The 16,813-nt window shown below is 40.6% G+C and overlaps 1 protein-coding gene across 1 annotated transcript; it reads right to left on the minus strand.

The window, feature by feature from the left end:
* Positions 1–14,207: 14,207 nt before the first annotated feature.
* On the minus strand, positions 14,208–16,813 carry LOC148216266 (olfactory receptor 13H1-like). Its single transcript, XM_088137894.1, has 2 exons — positions 16,802–16,813; positions 14,208–15,161 (listed from the first exon to the last, which is right to left on the minus strand). Exon 2 carries the CDS (start codon positions 15,153–15,155, stop codon positions 14,208–14,210), a length of 948 nt encoding a protein of 315 aa, XP_087994020.1. The 5' UTR covers positions 15,156–15,161; positions 16,802–16,813.

Genomic DNA, 16,813 nt, shown 5'->3' on the forward strand with positions numbered 1-16,813 from the left:
TCTGGATCTGACAATTGAAAAAGGATTGAACAAGGGGCTGAAAGGATTTTTGTAAGAGGGAGGAAGTGTGATGAGTTTGTTTAGAACTGTTGAAAAGAAGGTCTGAAGTCGCTTATTTTTTCTGGTTCTTGTTTCTTTAATTATCTCTCTTTCTTTCACTGTTATGCTTTCTGCACTTTTTCTTTCTTTTTCTCTCTTTTCTTTATATATTTTTATATTTGTTCTTTACTGAAGTAAGAACTCTTAATAGATTACATTTAAAAAAAAAAAGAAAGGCCCTTCATCTACTCCGTTTTTCTTTTCAGAAATGTGGGGAAGAATTTCAGTTTTTCGGTACCAAATTTCCACTTCTACGTGGTACCCACAAATGCTGAGTGGGACAGAGAACAGAGACATGACACAGGCGCATGTCATAGAAGCCATGAGCCAAAGAGTTCATCTCCCTGATTGTTGGAAGCCCTGCACAAGCAAGGTGGGAGAACAACCTTGCAACCAAACTCTGGGATTTCTTCCCGTTTGCATGATGGCCTGCCTGAATTTACACAATCTGAATCAATATAAACACTGAACACACTTCTCCTAAATAACTGCACTGACTGCCCAGAGAGTCTTCTTTTTACAGTTAGTAAAATCCATGCCAGTTGTATTTGCTGGAAACTTTGGCTAGATCCTTCTAGCCAATGAACAGGCAGGATTGAGACCCTGCTGTGTGCTAGGCCAGCACCTGATACCCTCCCCCCGATTGAAAAATATACTCAGCCGTCTAAGATCCCTTTATTCACTTTCACCATAGACTTTAAGCAGACCTGTGATTCAATGTCCAGGTAACCCTTGAGCAGTGCTGGCTCCCCCAGGCCACATTGAGTGATGGCGCCACTTCTTGCTGATGCAAAGAGTTGCGTCTTTAGAATAGCCTTTGTTTTTGGAAAGAGGAGCGGCATTGGCGCCCCCTAAGCTTGGGCGTCCGAGTCCAGTGCCTACTTGGCCTTAGCCTACAGCTGGCCCTTCCCTTTTTTGCTAAATCTTCTCCAATTGACTGATGGTTTCTCACCCTCTTATATGCACTTATAGCAGGGCATTTCTCAGATGTAATGCAATCTGGCAATAGCCTGAAGCAATGGTATGTCCTGACTGCTCCATTATTCACTTATTCTGCCAGTGCAATAGTGGGGTGTTTAATAAAACGAACATCATCCCTTCGAAAGTGGCAAACAGTATGATAGACCATGAGACTGTAGGACTAAGAAGGACCATGAGAGCACTCTCCTGCTTCTGTAAGGATCACATTGCAAATTAATCATAGGAAAACTAAGATTGTGCACCTAGGATGGTAGTAAAAAAAAAAAAAAAATTCCTGCAGCCTGGATGGGCAGCTGATCGATCAGGCACACAAAGGGAAGTGAAATGGCCATCCTGCCTGGATTTCACTGAAGGCTCAGAGAAACTCAACAGCAATTCTTGATTCTTTTTCTCCAGAAGCGCACAATATATTCGACTTCCCTTGTGATTATCTGAGGCCAAATTGTTTGCCCAGCTCTGTATGGGGCTCAGTTAAATCCTGCCACTGACTATACTAACCAGGAAGAGTGCGAACTAATTTCTTTAAAAAAACGGTTCAAGTAGGAAGATGCATTCCTGATGCAGCCCTGGGGCAGGAGACAGGGCTGCTGATGGCTGAAACAAGAGCGTATCTTAGTATTCTTAAAGGCTAAGTAATGATTAATTTTCAACCCCAACTCCTCTTATCTTGCTAGACAAATGTTGTTCCCTTTGGAAACATCACATTAGAGATAAACTGCCAAAATTGGGACTTGTGCCAGAGGTGCTCTGGCACAAGGTGACCTAATATACTCTATAATTGGAAAGTGGGCACCCTAGTTTCTACTCAAGGAGGGAAAGGTGCCCGTTCTCCTGAGTTACAGGTGGCCACTTAAAGGGTGTCAAGTCTACAAAGTCCAAACCCCAATTCAGAAGAATTCTCATGAAACCAGGCCTGGTTCAGATAAATGCTCCTTTATTGTGTGGTACATGCAGCTTGAAACAAAACATTGCTAAAACTAAAACCTGGGTAAACTTCCCTCTATTTATCCCCCCTCCCCTTGTTGCCCTGGCACCTTAATTCCTTTTCACCTGGTGGTGACCTCTTTCCTTCCTCTCACAGATACATAGCTCCTTCCTGGCCATCAGGCCCCCACTGGTCTTGCCTGCAATCAGGTCCAGCCTCATTGCCCATATAAGGTTAAGCTCCTCACCATCTCCCAGTACTACTCCAATTACAACCCTTAACTACTAGCCCCCCTCTCTAGTCACAATTGGCAGAAGCAAATCAATCAAACTCCCATTGACTGCTATGCTTTGTAAATTAACAATTGTTGGTTGATGCAGGTTCCTGCAAAGGGATCTCATGCAGCAAGAGACAAGTATGCAAGAGGAAAAATGTTATTAATTGGATTCAATTAAATATAAATTAAATTAATGGAAATTAATGGAAACCAATGAACATTAGTTTTGCTCGTGGCCCCATTCACTTTTCTGTGCTAGCATGCTTGCTATTCTTCATTCTACAATTAACGGTCAATAAAGCCAAGGCTATAGACATCCACTGGCCAAGCCAGGCTTTGGGACAAGCTGAAGAACCTCGATCTCAAGGCTAGAGCTCCATTTACAGTTTAATCTGTGTTCTGTTGTTTGTCACCACCTAAACTGGCTTCCACATTTTCAGAGAAAGGGCTCTAGGCAAGTGAAGAAACAGTGGTCTACGGTCATGCTGCGGCAACCTGAGTTTTATTTTCTTTCTTTAAATTAGGTTGCAATCCTGTAGATGTTTTAAATACTGTAAGTCTAATTGAACTCAAAGGGTTTCAGCTCAGAGAATACCACATCGTTTGGGTTGGTTGTGAAGAAGTTTAAAGGAGATGCTTAGCAGTTGGTCAGTGTTCTAAAACTAAAGAATTAAAGAAAGTCAGGAAATGAATGTGTTAGTTAACATAAGTGTAGTCTCATTGGTCTCGGGGGCATTTATGGGAGTAACAGTGTCTAAACAGACTGGAAAGTTAAATATGAAAGTCCAAATGTTATGCAATTAATTAAGGATCAATATAAAAAAGTTGAAAAGACGAATGTACTTGAAGCCAATTCAAACAATTTAAATAGGTAACTTTTATTTCTTGGCTGCCAGCAACAGAAAGCTGGAAAGGCTTTCTCAAAACACACCCAGATACACAAAATCCACTCATTTTCAGGAATGAGGAAATTTCCAACTTTTGTTTGTTGATTATGATTGATATACACCATAGTGTATATATAAATATTGAACAAAAAGTCAGATGAATCAAGAGCACCACTGTTTCAGCAAAGCAAGCTTCTTGCCTGGGACCTTTTCTTCTTTCTGAAATCTCTCTTCTGATTCTCCACTTCTGACATAGCCACAGTGAGATACACTGGAAAAGGGCAGAGTTCCCAACCTTTCTAAACCCCAGGCAGCCCCGCACAACTGCATACGATGCCTCAAGAACATGATTTTAGTGACCCTGAACTGAGGTCTCATGCAAACATGCTGCAATCTCATGAGATCTCACACAACATTTCAGCATTCATGCGTGATAGATAACTTGTGAGATTTTGACATATGTGGGGAAGATTCTATCCACTTTATGAATAATTATTCCATTTTAGGTGCTGTTTGGGGGACCTAAACTGCATGGTCCATCAGGTCAGTCATCAATATATATCTTCCCCTATTATGCAGACTGAATGAAGTGAATTCTGCAACTATCTCTCTAGTCTGCTTTGTCAGTACCCGGATGCATCAGTAATCATTGCTGGTGAATTCAGCGCTGACACTGGAGGGTCAGATGCTGTTTTACAAGCTCTTTTTAACTGGTCTCTCCCATCAAATGAAGTAGTCTGCCCTTTACAGGCTCGACAATCTAAAGGTGAACACAGTAATAGGGCAGGCTTCCGACTGGCCCAGCTTATAGATAGTCTGGACTTGGTCATACTAAAAGGCTCCGCTAGAGGAGACTTAAATGGGGATCTAACCTTCTGGAGTTCCAAAGTGTGGTTGATTATTTGATGGTTCCATGTATTTTCACTCATCCAATAACATATTTCTACATAGGGAACCATCCAGATAGTGACCATTTCCCATTAATCTGCTGTCTGATTCCTAAAATAACTATTAAGTTCCTAGCTGTAGCTTATTGTCCCCCTCGGGCTATAACAAAAAGACCCATTTGGAATAAATGGCCTTCCAGAGTGGCAAAAAACTCATCCACTCTGTTAAATTCAGAACCGCTCCTTCAACTCCACTCCCAAATTTGTTTAGCTGACTCCTATGAACAGATAATATCACAATACCAGTCTATTATCCACACTCTCCAGGCTCCTAGCCCCCTTCATATGAGATCCAAACTTTTGTTTGACACAGATACTTATAAAGCAAAAAAAGCCCTTCTTACTGCAGTATCTACTTTTCAATCTGAGGAACTCATGAGGTTCCTCTCAATCACTCAGAGAGCGTAAGAAGTTTTAGAAAGCACTTATAAAAACTAAGAAAGAACCAGTGTTGACTGAGGATTGGGGGAGATTAATTGCAGCAGCTAAGCTTAAGAAACCTGCTTGGTTCTGGCACCTAGTTAACTCCTATGGGTAGTCACTTAGGTCCCATCCCATTTACGACTATTTTTACGATGGTCATTAAGTGAACCACCATGGTCATTAAGCAAATCCAGTTTCCCCAATGGAAGTTTTTTGCCAGAATTTGCTTAACAACCACATAATTTGCTTAACGACATGATGATTTGCTTAATGACCATCATAAAAATAGTCGTAAATCGCAATCATGTGACCATGGGGGGATTGTAATGGTTCATGACAATCGTAAGAGTGAGCACAGGTTGTAAAGCACTTTTTCTGGGGCCACTGTAACTTTGAACCATGGTTAAACTAACGGTCGTTAAGCAAGGACTACCTGTAATAAAACATTTTTTTTTAAAAGCTGAATTCCCTAGTGACTTGCTAAGCAGAATTTCTTCTGGCTCCTGTAAAATTTATTCTTATCAAGCCTATGAAAAAAGTGAAGGAGTTGGCTAGGAAAATTAATCTCTTCTGTGAGGGCACTGGTGAAACGGGAGTGTCGGCCCCATTAAGGAGACCAGACCAGGAAATCAACTCCACAAGAAGGATAAAACTATATTTATTGAAATTAGCTATAGTAACAGAACCTTACAAGCTTTCTCATTTATCCTATGAAAAAAACAATCATTGTCATCTTGCCTCACCTAACTGTAAGTGCCTTCTGGCAACTTTTCCTCTCTTTTGCAGCTCCTCCGAAGCATCCAGGATGGGTCATGGCAGACCCATCACATCGACCAACTGCACTCCTGTGTACTTGCTGCAGTGAAATGGAACAGCTTGGATGGATTTTGTGATTACAACCTGGGCAATGTGACGTTGTTCTTCTAGGAGTCCCATATGTCCTGTGCTGTGCTGAAAAGGAGGATTTCTTTTCAAGAAATAGCTCCTGCCTTGATCAGTGGGAACAAGCTGGCCATGTCAGAAAGAATTTTGTCAGAAAGAATTTTCTCTGCTCCAGGGATGGCCACGGGGAGGACGCTAATGCGGCTGTGCAGTTCTGTTCCGGAGGATTGACTTTATTGCTTTGTATAGAAGTGCCTTTGGTCTTGTTTTAATGTATTTTAAGAAAGGAAGTTGCTGCTGTCATTCTAAGCATCTGTCCAAAACATTCCAAATTTTCCCCAGTTCAGAGAATGGATGAAATGACACTCCCAGATTGGAGAAATTTCCTACACAGATGGTGAGAATGGGGAAGTTTCACAAGAAGTAATGTTGACTCTATGAAACACTGAAAACATGAAGCAAGTGGCAAGGATGAAATACCCTACAGGAAAACCTAAGAAAGCCTTTAAGGTTAGAAGAATTCTTATTCAGCTCTTAAAGAATAAAATGGTAATTCCAGAATATGTTGGCTTTCCCTAAATAGCTTTTCCTGCCTGCTCAGGTAAACACTAAAAACGTCTTAGAGTTATTTCCTTTCGAAACATTGCATTTAATTTGAACACATTTTCTCTTGCACCATCGCCCTCCGGAGCAACTGCTGCAGCTAGCACAGTTGCGGGTTGGATATCAGAAAAAGCGAACACTAGGAAAGACACCAGGAGGCTTCTAATGAATACAGATCTATTAAAATCGTGCCTATGCGAACCGCACTGGGGATGCCCCTCCTTGGACCACTGCAGTGAGTCTAAACAGCAGTGCGGATGGCATTCCATGGAGCCACAAAGGCTCACAAAGGGGGTCACCTATCTGGGGCAGATCTGGAGTAGCCTCCTACTCAATCAACCTGCAAAACACTGCTGGCTACTGAGCTTCTCTTCTGTTCTGAGCTTCCCTTTGGCCAGACAACAACTGCCTGGAACGGGTTCGACTGAACCCTCTACCACCATGTGCATGGACAAAATCACAGTTTCTGTTTCATGCACATTTCTAGTATTATCAGGATCAAGGGAAGCACATCTAGAATTTGGAAACACTCAACCATTCAATCTTTTGGCAGCTTCCTACATGGTAACATTTGAAAATAATATTGAGTAGGCAGTGCAACTTGTGGCTGATGCTGGCATGGATGCCTCATCAGTTCATCTTTTATTAATATCGCTCCACTTCTAAATTCAGGACCAGCTACACTTTTCATTATTATTGCTATGCAATTAAGAAGATTGCCTACAGGTTGTAGGTTAGCTATCTTGGATGGGATAGTCTAGAATTGGCAGTAGGAGAGGGGTTTGTTTAGACCATTGGTTCTCAACGGGGGCGGTACCGTCCCTGGGGGGCGGTGGGAGGATGCTGAGAGGCGGTGAACTTGTTTTGGGCGGTGGGGGGCGGTGGGCATGTTTTGGGTGGTAGAGGGGCGATGAGCATGTTTTGGCATTCGAACTTAAATTTTAAAACTCCCAAAAAAATTTATTAAATCGATTATCCAGTTTACACCATTTGTACCAGCAATAAAACGAACTTACGCGACGGCTGCCCTCACGCACTTCTAAGAATGGTGAGACGAATTTGTATTCTAGGTAGGATGACCTTGAAGAACTCGACACTACGATTCTTCTCCGATCCCAACCAGCACAGCGCATGCGTCAGCTGTTTTCCCGCGCGATTAATCGCAGCGGGTGCGTTGAGCGTCCTTTCAATATGAATGTTTGATTTGACCCGTGTTTCTTGAGTTGCTTTTCGTTCGCTTCATTTTTTTTGCATTAGTCATTTTAATTTTAATAAAAGGAATGCAATTACCTTCCAGGGCAAAAGTACTGAGTTAAATCGAACAAATTTGGTGTGTAAGTCTACTGAAAAAAATTACTTAAAATTTTTGCCTTTTATAATTCAGTAACTCCCCCCTTCCTCCCCAAAGGGTGGCGTTGAAAAATTTTCCACTCCTTAGGGGGGCGGCAGCTTCAAAAAGGTTGAGAATCACTGGTTTAGACTCTTAAATATGTGGGGATACTGAATTGGAATATACCATAATAGTAAGCGTCTTATGTACATTTCTCACGATGCTAACATGAGATGAATTCATCCAAATATTTCTTACTTATTTATTGGACGTCTCAGAGAATGTTTATAAAGGGTTGGTAATTAACCAAATGACATTAAAAATGTAAAATGATGGAGTATAAGTCCTAAAATAGGCACAATGGGCTACATATCCTGCTCAACATTTTTTTCACTTTATTCTGAGAGTACTGAGCAATGGCGACTTTATCTGCTCCTCTACAAAAGAACAGTCTAGAGATGAGAAACCATCTCCTTGAGGAGGGAATGGACAGAGCCTGGAGGACCTTATATATATAGAAATCCCCTCTCCCCCCTATGGGTGGTCTGTGTCTTCCTCAGTCTCGGGTCCTCTGCCAGAGGCCTGGGAGTTTGAGGGTTCTCACAGTGTCTGAGATGTTCCTAACACTGCAGTCTTCTGGACAGAGAGCTCTGAGTTTGTTCCTGGGATCTGCTGGAGTAGTAATACTGGAGTGGCAGAGCCAGGAAGATTACAACACCAACCCCTCGTAATGCGTATCATCTGACTTTTAATAATGATCTGAAGTTTCAATTGACAATATATTATTATGTAGAACTACACTAAGGTTACCTTGAATTTTTATTCAGTTTTTATAATACTTCTAAATCTCTTCCCTGTTTTTGCTTTTCCTACTTAACTTTCTGTTTTATTTTCTTGATTGTGTTTCTCAGTAATTAGTAACATTTTTAAAAAAATTAAAAAGGAAAACCAAGTTGTGCCTATATTTTTGTTCCAAATCCATTGTTTTATTATGGATTACCAATAATACATTGCAGAAGACAAGTACAATCTAAGTACAACAGTGGAATAGAAAGTGGAAGCTGTTAACGCTATGATGATTAAAGTAAATTAAACCTCTCAAAGTAGAAAATTTATGTCAATGTTAAATGTAATTTGACATAGAGTTGCTTATTTTGTACAGCTAATGCTTAATATGTGCACTGAATTATTTGGTAACATGAAAAAGTTTGTATTTTCGAACTTAATACTGAATCTCCACTGTATTATTATTTATTGTGATTTATGAATGCTAAAAAAAAAGGAAAAGAAAAGAAAAGAAAAAAAAGAGAGCTGCTTGGAAAAGGTAAATAGGTATTTAATCTATAACTTCCCCCTTTTCTGTACTCCGGCTGATATGCAGTGTTTACAAACATTTAAACACCCCCAAAAACCATACTATAAGTCTTTGTATTTGTCTTGCTGCATCACGTGCTGTACATACGGAAGCCATTTGTGCTTAAATTTAGTTAAGTTTCTGTTGCGGACAGATGCTGTTAGTTTTGCCATCGCTGTGTATTCTCCAAGTTTTAATTCCCAGTCAGATATCACCGGTATTGTATCTGTCTTCCAATGTTGCGCAAAGTTTATTCTCACAGTTGTAAACATGTATCTCAGTAAATTATGGTATCTTTTTTTAATTGATGTATTCTGGGATTATAGTTTGTAAAATAATGTGGTTTCATTTCAAATTTAATTTCTAAAATTCTCTGGATGGTACTATGTAGGTCTTTTCCAATATTTTTGAGGTTTTTTTTTTTTACATGCCTACTGTCAGAAGCCTCGCAATCAATTAAATAATTAATCTGCTTGCTTCCTTTCTGCCATTATGGGAAAGAGGGGAAGGAAGGGCTGTTAGGCGCAGGCGAACCGTGATCTGGTTCCCAAGAATGCCCAAGGTCGTACCAGGTTGAGACCCGGGAAGGACTGAGATCATGTGTGAGATGGATGTTGGACTGGAAAGGGGGGTGCAAGAGATTGGGAAGAAAAAGGGGTTTTGGCACACACGGGCTTTTAGTCTTGGCAATAACCCAGAACTGTAGACTGCTTCTCAATAAAGAACTTCTTTGAATCTATTTATGGTTTCAATGAGATTTACTTTAATTGAGAATTGAGTTTGGCAGATTCTTACACCTACTATCTGATATTTGTCTGTTACCTTGGACCTTTTCTGTCAGTGTTTCTAAAGCCATATTAAATAACAGTGGAGAAAGTGGACATCCTTCCCTTGTGCCTTTCCTTTTTGAACATCTATGGAGGATGCGCCATCGGCCACCACTGTTTGCTCTTTGCCATTGATATCTACACCTTTGATCCAAGCTCTTCTCCAGGGTCTATTTTGTTCAGTATTGCCAGAAGAAATGGCCACGGCAAATTGTCAAAGGCTTTTTCCATATCCATAGCAATAGCAACAACAATAATAATTCAGCTTTCTTTCTTTTTTTCTTGATAGGTTCCACTATATTGATTATAAACCTGCTATTCTCCATAATGTTTCTCTTTGGCATGTAGCTTGTTTGGTCGATATGTATAATGTCTGGGACACATTTCTTTAGTTGATCAGCTAGTATTGTTGTAAAAATTTTATAATCTACCTTCAGCATGGAGATTGATTTATATGACTGTGGTCTCTCCAGGTCATTCCCTTCTTTGTGAATCAGGGTTATGTTTGCCTTTTCCCATGTCTGCCTCTTCCTATGCCGTTCTTTCTTTAATTTCATCAGTTGTGTCTGGCAATGGTTCTAGCAGTTCCTCCTCAAGTTCTTTGTAATATTGAGCTATTAGCCCATCTAGGCCTGGTGCTTTTCCTAATTTGATTTCTTTTACTGCCTTTTTTGTTTCTTGAACAGTTATGGGTGTACTTAGTATTTGTCTACGCTGGTCGTTGAATTATTTTTTTCCATTTTAAAAAAACCTGTATTTAACAATGATACAATTTATACAGATATAGAAATATAGATAGAGATATATATTCATTTCCCTCTTTTAAGAAGTGCATCAATGGTACTCTGGGCTTGTCTTAGTATTATCATTTAGTTTTCTTATATTCCTTTTGTTTTATTTAAAGCAAAGTTATATTTCCAAAAAAGGTGTGATCTACAGTATGAATAAACAGATAATTACTGAGGTTGTGCAATTATTATTCAATATATCATTAGTAAAGGTTCCAAGCAGCGTATATTAAGTTCTTTTTATGGTATCAAAAAGAAGTGTAAATGTTTGAGTTTAATGCCAAAATCTCCACTATATTACTGTTTATAAATTTTTTAAAAACAGAAAAAAAAAAAACAGTCCTAAAAATAATATAGGTAAATATTTAACTTCTGACTTCCCCCTTCTTTGTTCTTTAACCTACATGCAATTTCTGTAGGCGTAAACTTAAAAAACCATACACTAAATATTTGCATTCACCCAGTTGTATAATATGTAATATATATGGAAGCCATTCTTAAGTCATTGAATTCTTTAATGATTGACTTTGTATTTGTTCTTAGCGGCTTCATCAATGTTGGCCTAGAGTAGAGTTGCCTCCCTGGTAGACATCTGTGCCTAAATCCCTCACTCGCTTTTTACTGGATTTGAGTTTCTAAGACTTGGTACCAATTCTTTTCCATTGCTGAGCTCTGATTGTTGCAGAGTCTCCTGACAGATTTGCTCCTGAGTCCAAATCTTATAGATTCAGAGCAGGAAAGCTGGCGTACGGTGATGGGCAATGGGTTCAGGGGCAACACACATACACACCTTCATTTGTACATGCATAATACAGTTGGTAGACATATGCCTCAGATGTGCACAACTCTTTGCTCCTATATTTAACTGTGTCCCCATGGGTGTGTATAAATGGGAGACATGAACTCATTCTTATTAAATTGATTTCTCATTAAGTGAGAAAGAATGTAAAAAATTTACAGGAGAAAGACTGCATGTCGGAAGTTTTGTCTTTCTCTATCCCTCTTGCCAACACAATGACACCACCAGCAGCATGAGAACACAACAAGGACACTGAAAGCAGCAGCAGGCTTTGGGACAGGTCTCTATCAGCTGCATGGGGGCTGAGGGCTGCTCGTTGCCCATATGGACTCCTCACTGCCTTTCAAACATTCAGTTGCTTCCTAAAAAGCATGCTTCCAAGAAATTGCTAATTTTACTGATTGATTCATTGATTGATTCTGTGCCATCAAGTTGCTTTCGACTCCTAGGGACCACATAGGTAGATTTTCTCCATGACGCTCTATCCTTAACCTGGCCTTTCAGGTCTTCCAATGGTGCACTCATCGCCACGGCAACCGAGTCCCTCCACCTTGTCTTCTTTGTCTTTTCCCTTCCACCTTTCCCCGTATTAGAGCCTTCTCCAGAGGGCTAGGTCTTCAGATAATGTGTTCAGAGTAGGACAATCTGAGCCTGGTCATTTGTGTCTCGAGTGAAAACTCTGAGTTGATTTGTTTGAGGATCTCTTGTTTGTTTTCTTGGCTAATATTATTAGTAATATTAAAACTATGAGTCACCTTACCGGGAATCATAGTAGTTACACTCACCTCCTTACAAGAAAAAAATTGTTTTCATGTTGCATCCTGTGCAGTTTTTAATGTTTAAATCTTTGCCCATCCCGTACAGCTTTTGTTATTTCACATCTTGTGAATGGAAAGGGTAGTTAGATGACATTCAACTTTCATCCTGTTCAGATGTATTTTAACAATGGTGTCCTGTAACAGTTTATTCCTTGCCTTTTCAACCTATAACCCCCTCAGAGCTCCCTTTAAATCTCTGTCCCTCAGGTTCAGCATAGGAATTATAACCTCACAGAACTCAGCAATCAGCTTGTCACGATCAGAGCAGGCCTTTGCCTGAGGCCTCAAATACATGGCCATGGTGGTGCCACAGAAGATCCCAACCACAACCAAATGAGACCTGCAGGAAGGTATAACTTTGCCTTGACCTTCTGTAGAGCAAACGTGCAAGATAGCTGAGCTAATGTGTCCATACATCACCAGGATGAAAGCAAAGGGCACTGCCAGGGCTAGAAAGCTGGTGACAAGCCTCATTACTTTGCTGAGGTATGAATCTGAGCTGGCAGGTTTGATGAACCCCTGCAGCCCCAAGGTGATTTGGTTCATCACATAATGGCCACAGAAGTCCTTGGGTCGCACCAGGAATGGCAAGAGGGTCAGCAGGAGGGCACTAGCCTAACACATGGCAGCCAGCTGAATGCATACATTCCCATTTATGATAAGTGTGTAATGCAGGGGGCTGCATATGGCCACAAACTATTGTATGCCATCACAGCCAAGAGCAGGAATTCTGCCATCCCAAGGAAAAAGCTGATGTACATCTGAAGCAAACATCTGGTAAAAGAAATAACTGGCCTTTGGGCCAGCCAGATGGCCATCATCTGTGGGATGCTGCAAGAGGAATAGCAAATGTCAAGGAAAGAGAGGTTGCAAAGAAAAAAGTTCATGGGACTTTGTAGAAGAGGGTCTGCCATGACCAGTATGATGATGAGACCATTCCCGGTCACTGTCACTACATAGACAATTAGCAGGAAATAAAAGAAGACAGCCTGGGTCCGGGGTTGTTGGGACAACCCCACCAGTAGGAACTCCAGAGTCTTATTAGGACTGGTGTTTATTGCTATTGATGCTCACTTCCCTGCATAATAAGATAAGGCAGACAGCAAAAGCATAAGATATATGAGGGTCTCTTTTTACAGTAGAGATCAGATTATAGAGTTTAGGTGGTTTTCAGGCAAAGACAATCAGGTAGCAATATAGTGTTGAACTCTACCACTGGAGCTATACCATACAACGGGGCAATCTGGAACGTCTCCTTCTGAAAGAGACTCTGCCGGTGACTTTTGTGGCTCCAATAGCCTTCTTGGGCCTCTGCTATCCAGATACGTAGAACTATATAAGGGCTGTTCTAGTTTAATATATTCAATTAAGGATGTTCTGCATAGTAGGGAAGAAGGCATAATCAATTATACTTTCTCTTTTGAGTGGTGGTTACCAGGAATCTATTTTCTCCCCCTTTCCACAAGAGGGCTATAACCCAGAGGAGTGCAAAAGGACCCTCACACCCCTACTGGAGAAGTAATAACTGCCCTCTTTTTCCATGCAAGTTCCATGTGAAATTTCCTTTGACTTTCTAATAAAGTCTGCAAATGCAATGCAATGTGCAAATATTGTTAGGAGATCCTATCAAATAATGCATATAATACATATCAGGAAGAGGCACCCCACAGGATCCTCCTGCAGGGAGGTAAATGAGTCCTGATGGATTAACTCCCTTTGGGAAATAATTTCGGATTCAAATTAGGAAGATTCTGTCTTGGTTTGGAGACTACAACAAGTAAGATTGCCAAGGAATGACCTGATCTAATCAAATAAATGTATCATCTAATTATACCTTTATTTCTCCTCCTAGCTTTAACATTGTTGCCTCCTTGGAAGTTACAGCTCAGCGTCTGGTGCACTTCAGGGCTAGTATTGTGGTTATAAAAATCCAGGAAGTACCTTGGAGGTAGCTTGATATAGGGAGACTATATCAAAATAATACCACCAGTTAATGCCACCTAAAACCTGTAAAACAACTTTAATGGGTACATGTGTGTAAAGGAAGCATCAACAAAACCTCATGACAAAATGAGTCTGAGCTATTCCTTGACATCTATAAGAATTTCGAGGTCAAGATTGCTTATTCCCTGATTGAGGTCATACTCTGCATCTATTGTAAGCATAAATATAATGTTAATATAAATAATAACAACAAGAACAATAAAAATATTAACATAACTTTTACAGAAGCTACAATGGACCTACATGGTGAGCACATCTATATATTACATTAACATTTTTCTTTGAAACAGCTTCCAAAAAGCCCCCTTGACATCCTTGTTCCTCAGGCTGTAGATCAGAGGATTGAGCATGGGGGTCAGAACCCCATATGTTAAGGAGATGACCTTGTCCTTTTCAGAAACGGATTTCCCTTCTGGTCTCAAGTACATGATCATGATTGTTCCATAAAAGACACTGACCACAGCAAGATGAGAACTACAGGTGGAGAAGGCTTTTCTGCGCCCAAGAGTAGAGCTTATACGCAGTATAGCCAGGCCTATGCGACCATATGTCACAACTATGAAGCCAAAGGGAGGGATTAGCAGAAAGAGGCTGGAAACATGCATAAAGAGCTCACTGATGACTGTGTTGGAGCAAGCCAGTTTGAGTAAAGATTGCAGCTCACATCCAAAATGGTTGATGATGCGATGGCCACAGAAGTCAGTGGGTTGCAAGAGCACATTGATCAGGGTCGTCATCAAGGCAAGGGCCACTGATGTGGCTACCAGATAAATGCATAATCTCCAACTCATGATTTGTGTGTAGTATAAAGGCTGGCATATAGCTGCCAAGCGATCATATGCCATGATAGCCAAGACAATGCACTCTGTTACAACCAGAAATAAACCAAGGTACATTTGGGCCAAACATCTGGAGAAAGAAATTGTGGGCCTGTAGATGAAGCAGTTGACCAAGAACTCAGGAAGTAGATTGTTGGTAAGAATAAAGTCTATGGCGGAAAGGACACAAATGAAGAAATACATGGGGGTATGAAGCTGTGGGTCTGCAATGCTCAGCACAATGATGAGTCCATTCCCAAGAAAGCTAATGAGATACACCACCAAGAGGAAGCAAAAGAGAATAATCCGAGCTCTAGGATATTCTGATAATCCAATTAAGATGAACTCGGTCACCAGTGATTCATTTGAAGTTCCTATCATGTTCTCTCCCATTCCCTCCTGCAGGAAAGGAAGAATAGTATGAATACTGACTACATTAGGGAGAGATGCAATGCTTTCACCTTAAATGTTTATATTGCCAAAGTTACACAGGAAAAGGAAAATCACATCTCTATGAAGACTGCTTTGCACATTATGCTAAGAGAGAATTTGTTTTACCCATGACTTGTTGAATACATTGGCTGGATTCCCACATGGGTGGATTCACACACTGCATTAAATAATAAATATGTTTGCAAACTGCAGTGATTGCATAAATGCTAAGCCAAAACTAACTAAGCTACATTCTGTCTTCGCTAGGTGTCCAAATTCCATCCCCGATTGAAGCTGGAGAAGTCTCTTTCCAAAAATAATGAAAGCAGCAAACTGGAGGCCGTAGGTCCATACCCACCCCCACTAGGTCAGGAGAAACCCTCATCTGCCAGTTACTAAAATGGAACCAAAACGTCCTGAGTCAACTCATGAGAAGCAATGCTGTAACACTCAGATAATTCTCAATGCAAAGTGGGGCCGTTGCTGGTCTCCAGGACCCCATCCTTTCCTCTTTGGGTCTGAAAGAGGAAAGAAAAGGGGTGGCACGCAAGGTAAATCATAGGTTTGTTGCAGGGCACAGTGTTGTTACTGAACATGAGGCCCCTCTCTTAAGGCCTCAGCCTTAGCCTTCATTTGCTGGGCATTGTCATGTTACAAACACTGCATTGATTTTTTTATTTTCTTATAATACTACTTCAGAAAAATTGTTAGTTACACAATGATCATCATTTCACTTCATGGTATCAGTTAATTCTTTGGAAGGGTAGAAGAGATGGCAGGAAATTATCTTTCTACAGTATTCAGAATAGAAAATAGGGCAATGCTTTTATTGGAAAAGCCACAAATATTAGCAGTCTGTTCTCGAACTGTCCAGAACATTTGTTTGTGCAATACTAGATTTCCAAGAGGGAGGTTATAAAGCAAATTCTTGGGCTCCTCCCTGGGCTGTCATTTCCCAGAAAAGATGGAGTTTGAGAGTGGAGGTTTATTCAAGACTAAATGTCATGAAAAGAAAACCATCCTTGGAACGGAAGATAAAGAGAGAAGCGATTCTAGCAAGGATTCCAGCCTTGTCAGAAAGATAGGCATTGGAAGACACAGGAGACAATACAGTTCATTACAGCTGCAGTTCCATTCTCATTCCATTTTTTTGCCTCCGCTTTAATTAAAATGTACATCTTGACTTCCCTTTTCTGTCCCCTTCTTTTCTTTTTGAATTAGCCTCAAGTAGTCTCCTTTCTTCAGATGGATAAGTTAAAAGTCATTTCCTTGATTTCTTTCCCAGGTTCTTTTTTCTCATTTAGTGGCAGAAAAGAAGCAAATTCCCATAATTTCAAATGACACAGTCCTCCTGTGTCTGTAGATGTGCGCGCACTCCCCCCCCCCCACAGAGCAGGTATGATGTTTTGCCAACCACAGATTGAGATCACCTCACAGCAACTGCATATGATTGTCACCAGGCACAGCTGCTTCTAAAGACATGGCTTCAAAATCGCCTCTCTGGATCAAGGTCTCAGTCAACTATTATTTTTTATAGTCACAGAGAACTGCCAACCCACTTAAGTTACCCTCCATATTAGTCTTTTTATCTCTAAAGTTTTGCTTACCCAGTGCTCTTC

Source organism: Python bivittatus, unplaced genomic scaffold (assembly GCF_059951505.1).
Source record: "Python bivittatus isolate LINGU-HERP-01145 unplaced genomic scaffold, Pbiv_v1 ctg000220_np1212, whole genome shotgun sequence".
Classification (NCBI taxonomy): domain Eukaryota; kingdom Metazoa; phylum Chordata; class Lepidosauria; order Squamata; family Pythonidae; genus Python; species Python bivittatus.